The sequence below is a fragment of the Urocampus carinirostris genome, chromosome 19, assembly GCF_059441175.1.
Source record: "Urocampus carinirostris isolate Australia breed hairy pipefish chromosome 19, RoL_Ucar_1.0, whole genome shotgun sequence".
NCBI classification, from domain to species: domain Eukaryota; kingdom Metazoa; phylum Chordata; class Actinopteri; order Syngnathiformes; family Syngnathidae; genus Urocampus; species Urocampus carinirostris.
In genome coordinates, this window is record NC_142367.1 from 4,522,736 (window position 1) to 4,542,414 (window position 19,679).

The 19,679-nt window shown below is 40.6% G+C and overlaps 1 protein-coding gene and 2 long non-coding RNA genes across 3 annotated transcripts in view; 2 read left to right on the top strand and 1 right to left on the bottom strand.

The window, feature by feature from the left end:
- Positions 1-1,567: 1,567 nt before the first annotated feature.
- The window catches only part of qrfprb (pyroglutamylated RFamide peptide receptor b), a 30,119-nt gene continuing 12,007 nt past the window's right edge, over positions 1,568-19,679 (top strand). The window contains exons 1-2 of the mRNA XM_088323458.1: positions 1,568-1,949; positions 15,166-15,324. Of these exons, the coding sequence (XP_088179584.1) occupies positions 1,580-1,949; positions 15,166-15,324 (529 nt within the window). The 5' untranslated portion in view covers positions 1,568-1,579. The remainder of the gene's footprint in view (positions 1,950-15,165; positions 15,325-19,679) is intronic.
- Positions 10,328-11,658, top strand: LOC148346933 (uncharacterized). Its single transcript, XR_015848032.1, has 2 exons — positions 10,328-10,458; positions 11,191-11,658. It is a non-coding gene; the product is annotated as an uncharacterized LOC148346933 (long non-coding RNA).
- Positions 11,742-12,633, bottom strand: LOC148346934 (uncharacterized). Its single transcript, XR_015848034.1, has 2 exons — positions 12,536-12,633; positions 11,742-12,117 (listed from the first exon to the last, which is right to left on the bottom strand). It is a non-coding gene; the product is annotated as an uncharacterized LOC148346934 (long non-coding RNA).

Here is a 19,679-nt window from a genome sequence, read left to right on the forward strand (position 1 = left end):
ATAAATCACATTTTAATCAAACGTGTAAAATATAAATGAGCATAATCATGTTTTACATAATGTGTCTATTTCACGTTTGCCTTCATGTTCGCCTTGACATCTCACTTTCATTATTGATAATTTGTTTTCACTAATTAAACTTAATTTCAATTTTTCTTTCATGTGTGTTCATTTCATTTTTACGAAACGAGCCAAACAACCGGTCGATAAGTCATTGTTTTCCATTTTGATGTTGAGGACCTCTAACTTGTTGTTGAATTTATGGAGATCAGCATTCAGCTGCCCAAGGCGTTTTGGAGCGCGGTGGTCCGGTCAGCGTTGTAATAGAACCTCAGTTACAGCAGTCTGATCCCCTGATCAGTTGATCGGGCATTTTCCTTAGCCTCCTCAGATGGAAAAATCATTGAAAAAATATGCAGAGAAATATAGAGTGAGAAAAAGAGAGATAAGAGCAAAAAAAGATGGATAAACAAAGAGTGATATGGAAAGATGAAGACATAAAGAAATATGTATAGAGAACAAGAGAAAAGGGGATAAAGAAAAGAGAAGGAGGGGAGAGTGAGAACGAGAGAGATTGAGAGAAAATGAGAGATAAAAACAGAATAAAAGAAAGATGGAGAGAAAGATGGAGAGAAAGATAGAGATAAATATACAGAGAGGACGAGAGACAAAACAATGAATAAAGAGGGTAAGAGGGAGGAAGTGAGAGAGTTACAAAATGCTAGAAAGAAAAAAGAAAGATGGAGAAATATACAAGAACGAGAGACAAAAAGGATACAGGAAGAGGGAGATAGGGAAATAAATAGAGAGAGAGAGAGAAAAAAGAGAGAGGCAGAGAGAAAGAGAAACAGAATGATAGAAATATAGAGAGGAAGATATAGACAAAGATAGAAAGATAGAGAGTAATCTTGTGAGAAAGATAGACGGAAAGATAGAGACAGATATAGAGAAAGATCGAAAGATAGAGAGTAATCTTGAGAGAAAGAAAGACAAAAAGAAGAGAGAAAGAGAGATAGAGAGAGAGAACAAGAATTATAGAAATATAGAGAAAGATAGAGGGAAAATAGAGAAAGATATAGAGAAATATACAGTGACAAAAAGGAGAGAGATAGATAGATAGATAGAGAGAGAGAGAGAGAGAACGAGAATGATAGAAATATAGAGAACGATATAGAGAAATATACAGGGACAAAAAGAAGGAGAGAGAGAGAGAGAGAGAGAGAGAGAGAGAGAGAGAGAGAGAGAAAGAGAGAGAGAGAGAGAGAGAGAGAGAGAGATTGAGAGAGAGAGATTGAGAGAGAGAGAGAGAGAGAGAGAGAGAGAGAGAGAGAGAGAGAGAGAGAGAGAGAGAGAGAGAGAGAGAGAGAGAGAGAGAGAGAGAGAGAGGAGAGAGAGAGAGAGAGAGAGAGAGAGAGAGAGAGAGAGAGAGAGAGAGAGAGAGAGAGAGAGAGAGAGAGAGAGAGAGAGAGAGGGGAAACGAGCGTTTCAAAGAGAGACGACCGGCTCCTTATTGACGGGGGAGCCGGCTCTCGCCGTACACTTCTAAGCGCCGGGTCCTAGAGCCGTTCCATCGCCGACAATGCCGGCTCCTTCCCCGGACTCCTGGCTTCCATCCAGTCGGAGGATCACGCCGGAGGTTCTGCGTGAGGCTCTGCAGCAATACAACCTGAGCCGTGAGGAGTTCATCAGCACTTACAAAATTCCTCCGCTGGTTTACGTGGCGGAGCTGCCGCTTGGAGCCAAAACTGCCTTCGTGGTTATTTACGCGCTGATTTTTGCGCTGGCGCTGAGCGGAAACACTTTAGTTTTGTCAGTTATTTTAAAAAAGAGAGCCGTGAGGACTCCAACTGATGTTTTCATCTGCTCGCTGGCTGTTAGCGACTTGCTCATCACTTTCTTCTGCGTTCCTTTTACGCTTCTGCAGAACATCACTTCGCAGTGGGTTGGAGGTCAGTGTGCATCGAAGCAACACTTTAATACAGTGTTATTAGAAAACATGGGCGTAACCAGCCCGTTTTGGAGGGTGCTCAAGCATATATAGCATTTTAAAAACTTTTCCGTTATAAAGGACAGGATATGCATGAACATGACTTAAAAAAACTAAATAAAAATTGTAAAAAAACAGACGAAATGTGAACAACGCAGCGTTGGTCCATTTGATTCTCAGCACCAATCCTGGGTGAAGTCAAAAACATCCTTTGCAGGTATAAATTCAAGAGGTTTTCTGATAATTATGTATTTGCTCCTCAACATTTGATGGATCAACTATAATTGATTTACTATCAAGATTTTTTTTTTCAAATGTATACGTATTTTTATAATACTGAATTCTCATCTTCTTAGTAATAAAACCGCTTCTGTCTAAGAATGCAGTATATGTGTCTGTGTGTGTGTGTGTGTGTGTGTGTGTGGCTACAGCTTTACACACTGCGAATATAGTTCACAGTTGACAGATCCCTTGACCACCAGAACATGTGAAAATACTTATAATAGATCTTTAATTACTTAATCCTTAATTACATTGCTTCACGTGCGGCTTTTATATGTTTGGTGAAATCACGGGCGTAACCAGCCCATTCTGGGGGCTTATGAACCACCAAATTCAACCAAAGCACCCACAAAAAAACTATAGCATTTTTAAAACCCATTTCCTTAGTAAAGGACATGATAGGCCTAAGTATAATGAAAAACGCTAACTAAAATATAAAAAGTAAAACAAAAAATGTGAACGATGCAGCGTAGGAAATACTAAACTGCCGTGAAAGGGTTCAGTCCATTTGATTCTACCATCGCTAAAGCCCCCCTCCCTGTTATCTTTTCGCTCAGCTAGTTTCCTTGTGCCACAAGCGCCAGAGTCTGTGGAGGCTCCAGAGAATTACTGTGAGAGTATGTTTTTATGGAAGCTCAAAGGCACCATAATGCAATTAAAAAAAATGAACATTCAATTAATAAAATGCATTGAAATGACCATTCAACTGATGAAAACGGCCTTTTAAAATATTTTAATTAAAATGTTATCATAATTGTATTTTATATGTTATATCACTTTAAATGAAATGAAAAAAAAAATGTTCAAAACCAGTTGGACGCTCTGGGTGCTTGGCACCCCTGATTCTGAACCTATAATTCTCCCTGTTTGAAATACAAACTTTTTTGACATAATACATCTTTTTGTTGTTTGTATTTAATGTCCATATTAAATTATGTTTTTAAATGAATAGATAGATGGATAAATAATAAATAAAATAATCCGATTCCCCCAAAAAAGAAATAAATTATTTAAAAAAGGTACCACACAATTTAAAGTAATTTCCTTAAATAGATCATCATTTGAATGAAGTGGTTCCATAAATGATACATAAATAAATACATATCTACATGGCTGGGAAATAAAAATGTACTTAACCAGCAACTGGCAACAGAGTAAAAAAAGTCCCTTACCCTGCTCAAAAGTGCTACCTGGCGGTTGTTTGGGTCACTGGTCATATTTAATAAATACATAAAAAAATCCCACTAAAGGAAACAAGGTATCTGACAAAATAAAGGCGCCGACACATACTTACGTGGAAGGGATTTGAATAACGGCTTCAATATAGCCTAATCTAGCGGAGTAAGAGTACAGTTTCTTCTTCACAAATCTACTCAAGTCAAAGTAAAAAGTATATTGATTTAAAATTAATCCCGAAGTAGAACATGTGCCAAAACTTACTCAAGTAAATGGAACGGAGTAAATGTAACCCACCTCTGAACGAAATTATGGTTCTTTAGAAGGTTCAGTACGTTTCCCCCCCCTGCCAATCTTTTGACGATTAAAATCGATTGTTTTTTTTTTAACACAGGAAACAACCCGTCTCTAGAATGTGAATAAACAAATAAACAATATGTGCTTGTGTCAAACCACAAGTGGCAAACTAAAATAGAAATCTAATGCTATCGTTGGAGCAGGTTATTCAGGCACAAAGACTGAGTCCCTTGAAAATAAGGTCTAAAGTACTAGTTTTGAGTAAAAAATGTCGTTGTTGTTGATTAGATTTAAAAATGCGGTAGATTTTTTTTTTTAAACTGTTAGGCGTTTTAAGGGAAGGAAAGAGGAAGTCTAATGAGTAAAAGTCAAGTCATGTTTATTTGTGACGCCCTTAACACAAAGAGTCTTAAAGGGCAGCACAGATCAAAGACTATTGCAAACTACAGACTATCATTTTTCAGATTCAGATTCAGATTCAGATCTACTTTATTGTCATTCTAGTACACGTGTATACAGAACGAAATGTCGATGCATCTGACCCCCACAGTTTCCTTGAATGTACAGATATAAATAAAGTTGTATTGTATTTTGGCTACGTATAGTATTTTACCATAGTGCCGATAGTGCAAGAAGAGTAGCTAACCAGATGTGCAAAATGGGCAGTCAGGTTAACAAGTCGGTACACAGTAACATTAACACTGTAACAATAACGCTGTAATTACAATAGTGCAGAGAGCAATGTGCAAGGAGTGGCAAGCTATAAAAAACTGCCAGTAGTGCAAAAAGTCAGATTAGCAGCCTTTTAGATTTAAGTTAACTATATGTTAGATTGACCATTTAACAGTCTAATGGCCAGGGGGACTAGACTATTGCGGAGCCTGGTGGTCCTGCACCGCACACTGCAGTACCTCTTCCCAGAGGCTAGCAGAGTGAACAGTCCATGATGGGGGTGAGAGGGGTCCCCAGTAATGTTCTTAGCATGGGATAGGCAGCGCTTCTGGCCAATGTCCTGAATGGAGGGAAGTGTAGTCCCGATTATTTTCTCTGCTGTCCTCGTTACCCTCCTCACACTAACCCAGTCGGTAGCGCTGCAGCCTCCACACCACACAGAGATACAGCTGGTCAGGATACTCTCTATGGTGCCCCTGTAGAATGTGATGAGGGAGGGTGGGGGCAGGTGGGCTCTCCTCATCCTCCGCAGGAAGTACAGGCGCTGCTGTGCCCTCTTAACCAGTGATGCAGTGTTCACGGACCAGGTGAGTTTGTTTGTAATGTGCACCCCTAGGAACCTGATACTGCTGACAACCTCCACAGCCTTGTTGTTGATGCAAAGTGGGGCATGGTTGGGCTGGTTTTTCCTAAAGTCGACAATGATCTCTTTAGTTTTGTCAACATTCAGGACCAGGCTGTTGTCCCTGCACTAGCCCACCAACTGCTCCACCTCCTCTCTGTAGGCCAGGTCGTTGTCATCCCTGATGAGGCCCACCACTGTTGTGTCGTCAGCATACTTCACGATGTGGTTTGTGGCGGACCTAGGGACGCAGTCGTGTGTCATCAAGGTGAACAGCAAGGGGCTTAGGACGCAGCCTTGGGGGGAGCCCGTGCTGAGGTAGATGACATCTGAACTGTTCTGACCTATCCGCACTGATTGGGGTCTGTCACAGAGGAAGTCCAGCAGCCAGTTCCGCAGGGGGGTGTTGAAACCCAGGAGTCTCATTTTGTCTACCAGATGTTGTGGGATGATGGTGTTGAATGCTGAACTGAAGTCCAGGAACAGCATCCGCACATGGGTGTTCTTCTCCTCTAGATGTTTCAGGCTCAGGTGAAGAGCAGAGGAGATGGCATCCCTGGTGGAGCGGTTTGTCCTGTAGGCAAACTGAAAGGGGTCGAATGAGGAGGGGAGACTGGAGGTGATGTGCTCTTTAACCAGTCTCTCAAAGCACTTCATTATGATAGGAGTTAGTGCAACGGGCCGGTAATCGTTGAATGATAAGATCTGTGGTTTCTTTGGCACTGGGATGATGTTGGCAAATTTGAAGCATGATGGTACTATGGCTTGGTCTAGCGAGGTGTTGAAAATGTCTGTTAGTACACAAGCCAGCTGATCGGCGCACTCCCTAAGTACCCGCCCCGGAATGTTGTCCGGGCCTGGAGCCTTCCTTGTGTTGACCCTTCTCAGGGTCTTCCTCATGTCAGATGAGTCCAGGTGGAGTGCTCTTTCGTCCTGATTTGGAACCGCTTTCGCTGCAGTGGTGCCGTTTTGTGCCTCGAACCTTCCAAAGAATTTGTTGAGGTCATTCAGAAAGTCCATGCTAGTGTCCTGCACTGGGGCGGTGGTTGGCTTGTATTTGGTAATGGCCTGAATGCCTTTCCACATATCCCTGGTGTTGGTTTTATTGAGGAAACGTTCCTGGATTTTTTGACTGTACGTTCGCTTTGCTAGTCTGATAGCACGGTTCAGGTTAGCCCTCGCTGATCTCAGTGCCTCCTTGTCACCAGATTTAAAGACAAGGTTCCGTACTTTTAGTTGTTTGCGTATCTCAGCAGTCATCCAGGGCTTCTGATTGGCACGGGTGCATATAGTTTTGGTATTGCTGACGTCTTCTGCGCATTTACTGATATAGGCTGACACAGAAATGGCGTACTCATCTATATTTATTTTGTTGTTGTAGATGATGTAGTTTTCCGAGCGCATCATGGTCATCTCATCATCTGCTAGATCCAGCAGTTGCCTCATCTCTGAGTTTTGAAGCCTCAGTTGACTCTGACTGTAATTAAGCTGGGCAATTTTCTCAAGCATCTCTTTCAACGTCATGTTTTCATTTGACACCTCCATTTTTAGCTGCCTTAAATTGCTTGTCTCATCGCGTTAGTTTCCAGGTGTCGTCAATAAAGTCACGCTAGTCTTGAAGAAAAAAAAAGCTAAATACTTGATTTGCCTTTTTTTTTTTTTCCACAAAGCAAAACAGACGTCATACGAATTTCTATGGCCATTTTAGAAATCACACATGAACGTGGCAAAACCCAAATTAAAGCCCACCATTTTGAGACGGTCATCTACATTTGACATCATCCCATCATCTAAAACCTACATGAGGGCAAATAATTCACAGATATTGTCAACCTAAATTGTAGGTTGTTCATTTGCTAAAGAATAGAAGTGTGTTTTAAGTTTAGATTTAAACATTTCCACTGAGGTTGCAGATCGAAATCGCAGGGGGGAAAGCATTCCACAGCACCGCGGCCCGAATGGAGAACGCCCTCGAACCTGCGGACCTCTTCTTGGCTCTTGGGATCACGAGTAGACCAGCATTTTCAGAGCGAAGGTTCCGGACCGGAACATAGGGGGAAATTAAATGTGAAAGATATGAGGGAGCAAGTCCTTGTATGATTTTGTATACGACCAACAGAACCTTGAAATCACATCTTAAGATAACAGGGAGCCAATGCAGGTCAGCGAAAATCGGGGTAATATGATCAAACTTTCTTGTCTTAGTTAAAAGCCTCGCTGGAGCATTTTGAACCAGCTGATGGCTCTTGATTTTGGACTTCGGGAGACCGGAGAGTAGTGCATTACAGTAATCAAGACGGGAAGTAACAAACATGTGAATTATAATCTCCGCATCGGACTGAGACCGCATAGGCCAGATTTTAGCAATGTTGCAAAGATGGAAAAAAGCTGTTCTTGTAATATTCTTAACGTGTGTTTTAAAGGACAGATCGGGGTTAAATATGACACCTAAGTTTTTCACTGAGTTACTCTGCGTGATATTACATTTGTCAATGATCAAAACAGTTTTTGAGAACAAGTCACGGCATTTAGATGGACCAATAACTAGCATTTACGGTCTTTTCAGACTTACGGTGCAAGAAGTTGAGTGACATCCATTCTTTTATCTCAGTGAGGCAGGTCTCCAAATTTCCACAGTTTAGTGTGGCAGATTCCTCCATATCAGAAGATATAGTGGAATGTCATCTGCGTAGCAATGGAAACGGATATTATACTTAATATCACCTAATGGAAGCATGTAAATGCTGAAAAGAAGGGGCCAAGTACTGAACCCTGTGGAACACCACAGGTAACCCTAAAGGGCTCAGATTTCATTTCACCATATTTAACACAGTGCGTCCTATCTGTGAGGTAAAATCCGAACCATAAGAGGACTGTTCCTGAGAGACCAATCCATAAAACAGAAGGGTTGGTGACTATGGATAAATTAAGCTCGTTGTTGCTGTCATTTGAACTTTTGCATGATTAAAAAAGACAGAAGTCCCTTCACTGTTATTAAAAACACATTTTTTATTATTTTACATATACCGGTAGATTTTTGTTATTGTTTGAATTTGAAAAGCAGTATATAATTTTTTTAATCGGTACGCCTTTTTAAGGGGAGCAAAGCACTCATCCAACGCGTGTCTGTGAATATAAATAAATCAAGCTTGTTGTTGCTGTCAACTGGACTTTTTGCATGATTACATACTCACTAACACTACCTTTTTATGCGTGCAGGGATGTCAAACTCAGTTTGTCTCCGGGGTCAGATCCAGACTTTCTGTTGTGAGGCTGGCCGGATCAGTAAAAGGATGTCAACTTTAGTATTTTACTTTATCATTCAGCTTACATTAGTAACCTATCCTACATACAATAGGGACAATAGGGAAAATATATTTACATGTTTGGCTTTAAATTTTTCATCTAGTTTGTTTTAACAGTTGAGTGAATGCAGTTTTACACCTGAACCAACTCAACACGCTATGTAAACAAAACACTGCCCTCTAGCGACCAAAGAGATCATTTGATTTGCATTATTAAAAATCTCTGTTGGTGATAGAAAGGAGTGGAGAGGTGTTGTGAAAAGATAGTGGGATTGTGGACGCGTTCTTAAGTATGGGCTGGGCACCCGTATGATGCGGCAGGGGTAAACCAGTGAAAGCTGTCGGGCCCTGCTGTCGACCAAAAGAGTGTGTTGTGTCACCCTGACCCGAATGACATGGCCGCTTTCTGGTGTCCCTTTTCATCTGGAGGGACGAAAGCATGACCAACTTGGGTGCTGAGGTGCCTAACTTGTTTGGGTGTTTGGGCAATTGGGTTGGCCATGGTCCCAAAAAAATCGTGTTTTTGTTTTGTTTTTTTTGTTATCTCCCTTTTATTTTCTTTGTTATTGTATGTGTGTGTCTTGCTGTCGGTCACCCCTCTTGAGGGATATGACCAAGGTAGATAGATAGATACAAATCATCATCACTTTTAATAGAACTGAAGTTAGGATCCGAATGAGGTTGGGTTTTCCACAAAAAACGACAGTTCAAGTTTTAACCAGCCTTTCCAAAGGAAAGACAAAACAAAGGGAAAAATATATTTTTGAATAAAACAAAAGAGGAAGAAAAAAGAAAAATGGGAGTTAAAAGAGAAGTAGGAGAAAACAAAACAAAAAAAGGAAATAGGAGAAAAAGAAAGTAATTAAAGAGACATAAGCCAAAACGTGGGGGGAAATGCAATTTACTCTCTTTTTTTTCTTTTTCTCTGTTTTTTACTGTATTTTTCTTTTCCTTTTTTTTGAGTTTTATTTTTTGTCTTATTTCTTTTTTCATTTGTTTCTCCTCCTTTTTCTTTGTTTGTTCTTTTTTTCTTGCTTTTATAAAAATGTCTTTTTTCTCTTCTCATTTTTCTTCTTTTTTTTTTAAAGTATTGCGGGTTTTTTTTGTATTTTTTTCTCTTCCATCTTGCTTTCCGATACAGCCACATCTAGTGGCAAAATAATACACCTACTCTTTTAAATGTCATATTAAGGCAAACTAGACCCCTGACCTAAAGACTTGCTTTCTTTTTTGGATGTACCCAGAAATTCCTGGCCGGCCAGATCAAATCATTCAACGGGATGGATTGAGCCCCCAGAAATATGTTTGACATATCTGAGATACATACAACCACTTTACTTCCCTAAAAAAACAAAACAATCAAAAAATAAATAATCTACTGTTTTAGTTAAATGTTAACAACAAAAATCTTGACCCAAACCTGTGTTTTAGTCTATGTCAGAGCCAGAACAGATGGTAGACCCAAATGCATAACGTTTCACACAAAAGTTTATTGGGATATAGAGGAAGTCAGGTGCGGGGAAACAAACGCCAGCGATCCAGTGTTCGCTGGACAGGAGGAGCAAGAAGCTCACGGGATCGGAGCGTGATCGGAATGTGGAAGTGAGTGGATTTGCGCGGTCAACGGGCAAAACGGGTCGATAGCCGTAGCGGAAGATCAGAGCGTGGTCGGCGGGCAAAAACGGGTCGATAGCCGGAGCGGGTGATCAGACCGTGGTCTGTGGCCAAAAACAGGTCAATAGTCCGAGCGCGAGATCAGAGCGTAGGAGGGGAATCAATCAGGCAACGAGCAGCAGCTGGCGCCAAACAAGCAGGCACAGGTGAGGGCAATGAGTAATCATGACAATGGCTGCCTTATTTTAAGGCAAAACTAAGGCTGAGTCCCATTCTTCGCACTTTCACTCGCTATGTGCCCTAGTCACTCGGTTTGCGCGTTCACGTGAAAATGGGGTGTGTCCCGATACTCTCAAGACCGAGGCGGAAGTGCCCTCAAACCATGTCGTAACCACTTCAAGACCGAGGGGGCTCTCGACCTCACTTGGCAGCGAAGTGACTACCCAGAAGGCTTTGCGAATTCTCAATATCAACAAACATGCCTGAAAAGGAACCGCACAAATGTAAGTAATTTTCCACAACCAGGCATGTATTTGCAACAAAATGTATTGAGATATCTTAGTTAGACGTAAATGCAATAGAAAATCGTATTTTCGCGTTAAAACACGAACATTGCAAAATCGCTACTTTACGAAGTGCACTAATCTACCGAGGGAGCTGCCAAAAAAAATCTTCACGCTACAAACTGTAAAGTAGGATAACTGTGCAGAAAATCACGGTTCAGCCCATCCCTGTTTTTATCTTAAACGAGTCGTGCTTTTACATCTACAAGGCCAGTCGCTAAAGGAGCATAGTCAGAATAACGTTCTGGACATAAGCGCTTGTTTACTGCACACAATTTCGGGTGTCGTGTTTTATTTGCAATATGATTCAGAATGCATTAGTTTTCATCATGCATTATGAGTAATTTCTCCGAATTTCACGTGGAAATACAGTTGAAACAAACTACTATCACATAGTCCACTGCCTTCTCTGTAAACACATATTAAGTAAACTAATTACCTTCTCAAATGTGGAGAAAATTCTAAAGCATATGTGATGCTGGCCAATAGAAGGCTCATACAGCCATAAGAATAACATGTCAATTTTGTGTATCTATTCACTATCAAATAATTATCCAGAACACATTCTATAATATCCTGTCTCACATCAACTTGTTGAGCATCCTATACACAGTTGTTTTTGTACAATACATCAGCATTAAGTAATTCTTGTTTTTTCCACCCAACCTAAAGGCCACTGTAGAACGTCCCGTGGAAGAGCTGGTCACCATCACAGCTACCACGCCATCCACACCACCGGGCACGTCGTTGGCACCTTCTAATCCGGCGCCAAACCCCAAATCACCCAGAAAAAAAAAGAAGCACGATACACTCCTTGACTTTTTGAAAGTGGAGTCTGCCGGAGTGAGGAAAAGGCTCGAAGAAACTGTGGCCAAAACTGAGCGGTTCCTGTCCTTTTTGGGAAGCTCGTGGACAAATTTCCAGAACAGTGACATCTCTGCAATGTTTCCCTTTGTTTTATAAAAGGAAAATATTTTTTTTTTATTAAGAACTCAATGAAGTTCCAGTTTGTGTTTTCCAGCTTCATGGAAGTATTGGTATATTTTTGTTAAAATTTGTGACACATTATTTATTTACTATGATGTATTTTGGCCCAATGTGAGTTTGTTTTTCTGAAAGTAAACTATTATTTAAGCTGGAGTGATTTGTAGTTGTTTTCTGTCCAACAGTCACATCGTTCACACACAGTATCTCACATCATTATGAAATAAACCACCAAGGTGTTACTCAAAATGAAGATGTTTATTGAATAGTAATGCAGAAAAGCACATAATGCAAATGTGGGTCTGACTTAAAGAGCCTAAAATATGGCTTTTGGGCAATTTATTCCATATTAACTGTGGACAATTCTTTGTACGGTGGACCTGGGAACCCTGAAGACCCGTGACACCACACGGTAGGACAGAGCGTGGGCCAGCCAGTACACGTAGATCAGGACCTCCAGCCACGGCCCTGTTCCCTCTTTAGCAGCTCCTGCAGGGCCCACATAACCTTCTTGCTCAACCTTAAGTCCTGAATGAGTTCTGACTCCACATCCAACCATAAGCACAGGATGGGAACATTCCTGTCCAACCTGTCCACGCTTATGGGACAGCCACTCTGGAACACAACAGATAACAAACAATTTAGACATAAATGTGGGCATAGAAAAGAAAAAGACCGCTTTAACTGTGATGTAAGCATCATGAAAAAATGTTGAAATGACCTTTTTTATATCCAATGACAACTCTTTTGAATTAAATTCCTTATGAACTAAGGTTTTTGGGTCGTACAGGGAAGTTTGGTGACGATATTATGTCAGCTTAAGGGTCAGGTGGACTGTTCTTGTGTTTGTTTACTTTTCGTCATGTCACACATTCAAGACCCCTACTATATGTCATAAAATGGCATTAAGATACTAATAAGTAGATTGCCATTTATGTCTACACAAACATAGGGTATTATGTGAACGTGCATTGTATGTTAACTCTTACTGTATTTGACCGAACGGGTCATTTTTTTTAATGAGTGTACGTACCTTGTAAAGATGAATCAGCACTACATAGCGCCGAAGCTGTCTTCAGTATAGCACATTTCTCCTCCGTTGATTGGAGACACGGAAAAGATGATGAGCTTTTAGGCAATCGGTAATAACACAGCTGTAGCGGGCATTTTTAACGTTGCACGAACTCTCCAACTGACACACTACAGGTTGAGACTCGAGTTGTTTACATGTGACGTAGACCTTTACGTCACTAAGGTCTACAGCCAATTAATATTACCGCCATCTCCTGGACAGGGGTGGAACCTTGCAAGTCTTGTCCAAACTATCTCCACTTTGCACTCCATTCGCGGAGGGCACTCCTCTATCGAGGGACCTCACTGCAGGGTTCTCAGGGCCGAGTGAGAGAAATGGGATTGGGCCTAAGTCTTTGTGTGTCTACATATTTACCGCTCCAACGATCGCATTAGATTTCGGTTTTGGTAAAGGTTTGCCACTTCCGTTTTATGTTTCTTTTACTTCTGTAAAAATAGTTGGCCTGAAGGGGGATGGGTGCCACCTGGCGGTACTTACCCAAGACACACCACAGGAAATAGTGCCTCTACGACCCTAGTGGTTGAGGGATCCAACCAACTGACTAAAAATAGAGTGCACTGTAAAATTTAATGTGTTAATGTCAAAAGGTTGGCATGTATTTACTATTGTAAATACAAAACATGTATTACTCCCGCCTGTCAAGGTATAATATTAGTTGATATAAACTGCACTTTTTGAATTATTTCAGTCTAGGGCAAAGTTTGGGCATGGACGCAGGGGGCGTATCCCCACCAATGTCGAGCAATCATTCTTTTGTCCGCATAAATATGAAGTGATTACTTAAAAAATGTCCCCACCAATGCCAGGACCAAACCTACATAATTGATTTCAATTATTAGTGCCTTGCGGAAAATGTGAGACATAATTGAGAATCTTTTTGGCTCCACCTGTCTTTCCAACAACTCTAATGGTGCATTTAAACCCAGACATAATGAACTATGACATTGTTAGTCATTTAGATTGTTATTAAGGCTATTAAGGAACTTCTGGAGTCAGTAGGCTAAACTGAGAGAACATGGGGCCAATATTTTTGCAACACCTATTTTTCAGTTTTGTTGCTGTAAATATGATATGAAATGTTGAAAAAAACTTGGTTCCACTTCACAATTGTGTCTCACATGTTATTGATTATTGGAATTTTTTTCGGATTTTTAGATTAGGGTTTTAAGCCTGAAATGTGGCAATATGTCAAAAAGTTATTGGGGGAAATATTTTGGCAAGGGACTGTACTTATATTTAATGTTGTTGTTGACTTTGTATTGTCTGTTGGTGCCCTTGCAACATCCATTGCATCCTGGAAGGGGGATTACTTTTTGTTGACCCATGAGCTGTTTACGGCCATACCACCCTGAGAACGCCCGATCTCGGGAAGCTAAGCAGGGTCAGGCCTGGTTAGTACTTGGAAGATAGACCGCCTGGGAATACCAGATGGTGTAAATCGGTCATTTGGTGCGCGCTCTGCTGCGACACCACTCACTGTACCCCTTGAGCGCGCACTAAAGTGCAGCTTCAGGTTTACTTTGGGCTCGGTCCATCAAATCAAGTTTATCGGTCAGGTTCGGGATTTTGTACTTGCGGGTAGGGTCGGGCGGGATTTTTTAGGCCTGATCTTACCTCCAGTTGTGGATAATTAGTAACAAGTTAAATGGTAAATGGTCTGCATTTATATAGCGCTTTTCAAGTCAATTAAGGCCTCCCAAAGCCAATGTGCTTCACACTTGCCCATTAACACACACACTCACACACCAATAGGGAGTCAGCCATGCAAGGCGCCTACAAGATGTCTCAATTGTGGAACTCATCTGTTGTTGCTTGCATGTCCTACACTGGAATGCGAATACACTTAAGGACGAGGACGGAGCAGCTAACGATAACAATAGCAGTGACTGGTGAGCCATAGCCTGCAGCCAAGTGCCTAACATAAGTGGCTAGTGAAGAAAACAGTGGAAAAAGGTGTAAGATGCCTGGAACTCAGCAAAGTTCACTTGCATGACCATTCTAGAAGGTGACACCGAAGAACAATGCAGGAGCAGCTATCAATAACAATAGCAGTGAGCCATCGCCTGGAGCCATGTGGCTAACATGAGAGGCTAGAGAAGAAAACAGTGAGGAAAAAGTGGAAGATGCCTAAATAACATGCAGTACTCAGCTGCGCACTGTGTGTTTTCCAACCTGTAAGAATCTCCTTTGTTGGGCGGATTGATCACACCTGAGGAGATGTTGAAGTTAAAACCCCGTTTGGGGCCCACTGGTGGTAGGAGGTATGTGAGACGCTAACAGATGATTTGATGATCTGATTGAATAAATAAGAGGTTGCTACAGTTATTCAGTACTTGAGTAGTTTTCACCAAGTACCTTTTTACTTTTACTCAAGTAATTGTTTGGATGATGAGTCATATAATTCTAAAGTAGAAGTACTTTTACCTGAGGCTCTTTTTGGTCTACCATACCCACTTATCTACAAAATTGCCATTTTGAGGAAATAGCCAATTTGACAGACAGCTTGAGTGAGGTTTTGTTGCATTTTTCTGCAGATTGAGTGCAGTTTTGTTGTGTTTTTTTTTTTGCAGGCGTGCTTGTGTGCAAAACAGTTCCCTTTGTGCAAACCACGGCAGTGGTGGCAGGCATCCTCACCATGACTTGCATCGCCATCGAGAGGTACCTTGGCATCGTCTTTCCGCTTCGAATGAGGCGACAGTCCACATCCAAGAGAGCCTACAAGATGCTAGGTATATTTTCCATTCTTGTTTCATCCATCTTTTTTATACTTCCATTTGCAATAATATTGCAATAAGATTGCAATTACGATCGCGGTTATCAGCCCGGAGCATGTTAACTTGATTAGATGTTGGGGGTTGGTGAATGACAGGCAATTAGGCTTCACCTTTTATTGAGTCACTTTGAAGGTCATGTAGCTAACAAAAAAATGCATTAACAAAATAAGAACATGCTACAAAACCTTTATTGGTGACAATGAAGCACTGGTTTGGATCAGGGGCCATATCAGGCCTACAAAACGATGCAGAGAGATGCATAAGTCAAAAAATAGAGCCGCTTCTAGTCAAAAATTGAGATGCAGTTATTTATATGTCCACTGGAGTTCGCCAAAAACATGCACCACTCCACCCACTGAATGTAGAAGCTAACTAGAGGTTTTGTACAGGTGCTCAAAATGCTTAAATTTCTTGTCATGTTTCTGGGGTTAAGTGTTAGGCTATGGTTAGGAGCTAAGGTTAGGGCTTCAAATAAGGGTTTTAAACATATTGTATGGTTCCAAAATAGGATTGGAGCTAGGGTTAAAAACTAAGGGGCTAGGATTTACGACTAGAGTTCAGTGTAGGTTTAGTGTTAGGAAAGCTACAAGTTAGGGTTCGAAACTGAATGTAGGGTTCCGAAATAGGTTCAGAGTAGGGTTACAATTTGAAACAGCGTACCTGTCAACCTGTACATTTTTGCCGTACAAAGAACGTTTATTATGCATTTTAAGACATGTACCACATACGAGAAAATCTGTACGGAAAAACGCAAATTTGTCAATTTTGGGTACCGACTATCACGAAACGGCAAATCAATCAAGTCAAACGAGTTCGAGTTGTGTAGTGAAAGGAAGTCCGTCTCTTTTTAGAGAAGCAGCTTTTTCGACTTAACTCATTAAAGAGAGCCGGCTCTCAAACGGCTCAATTGCTTTGATGGATTATCTTACGAATTATTATGTTGTATAAAGAAGTTAAGAAAAAAGTATAAAATGAGAAAATGAAAAGAGACAGGTTTGTGGTTATCCCTTTCATGAATATATTACCAACAATAATTTAATGCAGAAAATGAATTCATAATTTGAATAAGAAAATTTATCATTCTACCTAATTATATTTGCATGTATTTTTTCCTTCTACAGTGAACGTCCAAGCTACTTAATTTTTGAACCTTTTTTTTTCATAATAAACCTCATTCATGTCGAGTAACTCAGACCTTACAACAAAATGTTATTTACCATATATTTGATATAACAAAACACATGTACAATATAACTTGTTAAACTACATAAATAAACACGTTTAAAAAAAAATATGGTGTAAGATTATTTTGTAAGGGAAAATACGACAGTTTGTAATGGCATAAAGCCGTGGAGGTTGACAGGTATAAAACAGGGTTAGGGCTAGGGTTACACCTAGGATTAGATGGAAAGGTATGGTTTGGGCTGCAAGTTAGGGTTTTAAACCAATTTTAGGATTCCAAAATAAGGGGTTTGAAACTAAAGTTTGGGCTCTCGTTCTGTTGATCGGCAGTGGATTTCTTCGTTTAATGGTACTGGAAAAAATTGAAAATTGGCTTTGAAAGTCCTTAAAAAGTGCTTGACTAACTACCAGGTATCAAAGAGAGAACAACGCCCGTCCCTATGTTATTTGATCTAAAATAGGAGTATTTGTTTAAGGCAATACTATTGCACGCACACGGAATTTTTAGCCTGTGTCTCTTTGTCAGGGTCCGTATACCTTCTTCAGGCAAAATTCAAGCACTTTTTAAGGACTTTCAAATCCAACTTTCTAATTTCTCAAGTACCTTTCAAAGAAAATACATCAGAGCCACAAATATATCTGCGATTTTCAGAGTTGGGTAGTTACGAGTTACATTTACTTATGAGTCAGTTTTGGGACATTTGGTGCTTCTAGGAATGTAGATTTGTGAAAACAAAACTGTACTGTTACTTGGTACATTAGGCTACATTGAACCCATTACTTAAATCCCCTCCACTTAAGTAAGTGTCTGTCACTGCTAAGGGGCATTCACTCTGTCAGGGACCTTGTTTCTTTTATTTAGATTCGACCAATGACGTAGACAACCACCAGGTGGCACTTGTGAGCAGGGTTTTTACTGTACCCTCACATATATACAGTAAAGATTTTTAATCCACAGTAGATTGACCCAAACAAACTGTCTGAGTACACATAATTAGAATTACACAAACTTGTTATTTATTGTTGATTGGATAGTGCCAAGAACCAGAACAGCATCAGGACCCAATCGCGTGACATTCTCACACAAACCTTTATTTTACGGGAAATGGGGAGTCATGCACGTTAGGCAGCTGGTCTGGTGTGGAAAGACGGGAAGCCAGAGACCGACAAGATCGATAACAAATCAGGATAACCAAAATATACAGGAGAAACTTGACAGGAACAAAAACTAGAGAAACTAACAAACAGGACAAAAACAGACTGAAACAAAACTGGAACCCGAAATCAAACAGGACAAAAACAAACGGGAACAATACCGGACTTGAAATACCAACAGCAAAAGAGGACCGAGTCAGAACCCACGTCTTGTGGGGCAGAAGTTCGTTTGACGGGCTGACCAACAAAGTAAGAGAGCGCTGAGCTTTTTATAGTCAAGTCAGGTCAAATTTATTCATATAGCCCTTAATCACAAAAATGTCTCAAATGACTGCACAGGATTACAATGACACAATTACCTGATCTTAAACCAACATGCGGGCAAGGAACAACTCGAAAACCTCAGCGTGAGGAAAAAGAGAAACCTTGAGAAGGGACCTCACAAGTGGTATCCCCCTTTCAGGATGACCAGGGTGAATTACATTTAGCATTACAGTACACAAACATAGTAAACACTAGGTAACATGTTGAAAATTTGTCCGGAAAGTGCATGACAGCAGCGACGCCCCCAGCCTGTAAACTAGTCCAGAAAGTCTATGATGGGCTATAGACGGTCTATAGACAGAAAGCCAATCTCTCAACGAGCCACAGCTGGCGCCACATGGGAGGGGCCAATTGGGCACCTTGGCAACTGTGACGCGCACGGGCAGGGCCAATTGGGCACCATGGCAACCGTGACATTCACGGGCGTGGCCAATTGCGCGCCATGGCAACCATGACAGATAGACTTTTGTAACTTATTTTCTGACTGAATGGCTGTTTTTTTTTAAATAAATCAATAAGAAATAAGTTGCTACAGTTACTCAGTACTTGAATATGTTTTGCACCAAGTACTTTTTTACTTTTACTGAAGTCATTATTTGGATGTCTACTTTTTACCTCTACTTGAGCCATATTATTTTAAAGTAACACTACTTTTATTTGAGTAAAACTTTTGGATACTCTACCCACCTCTGGATTTACATATGCGATTTTTAATCTTGCGCGTGTATTTATTAAGATATGATTTTTAGACCTTGAGTAAATTGCGTATACATTTGTTTTTTTCTCCAAACTATAGGCTTTACTCTAAACTACGAAATTCAATGAAATATTCGTCCACGGTGTTCCTTTTATCGGTAAACAACTCTCTACACACGAGAAGTAGACGCACAGCGGCTTCCCTTTTACCCTTCTACGTCGCGGTCAAGGTTGAAATGATCAACACAACCTTAGGGCGCCCTCTTGTGGTTTAGTGTGAAAATAACGTGTGAAGTGATGTAGAGTACTGGTAATAAAAATTTAAAACTTTATGATATAATAATAATGTGTTAATAATTTCACATAAAAGTCTCACCTGAGTATAAGTCACACCACCGGCCAAACTATGAATACATTTCCGATTCATAATCTGGAAAATACGGGACATCTGGCACGAAGAAAAAATAGAACTTGCAATTATTTAAAGCGTTGTTACATTTGAAGCAGACTGTAGCACGTCATCGTAGGGTTCTGTCCATTATATAGAAGGCACGGTTTTAACTATATTGCAGACATGGTGTCACACACGTAAACAGGCACAAAAACATAAATAAAACATGCAAAAGCGTACATAAACGTACACAAAAACATTTGTAAACACGCACAGAAACGTACTTGGACACACGCAAAAATGTACATAAAAATACGAAACATGCATAATCGCACACACAAAAACATACGAAACGCACCACTTTTGACTGTCAGTAACGGTAACGGCATTGAAACGGTGGAAATAATAGTTAGATTTGCCCGTTACTGAAAAAAAATAACACGTTACATAAATGGGTATAGGGCAGCACGGCGGCGCAGTGGTTAGCGCGTGTGCGGCACAGTTCATGTCATGGGAACCTGTCGTGGGTTCAAATCCAGCTCCAGACTTCCTGTGCGGAGTT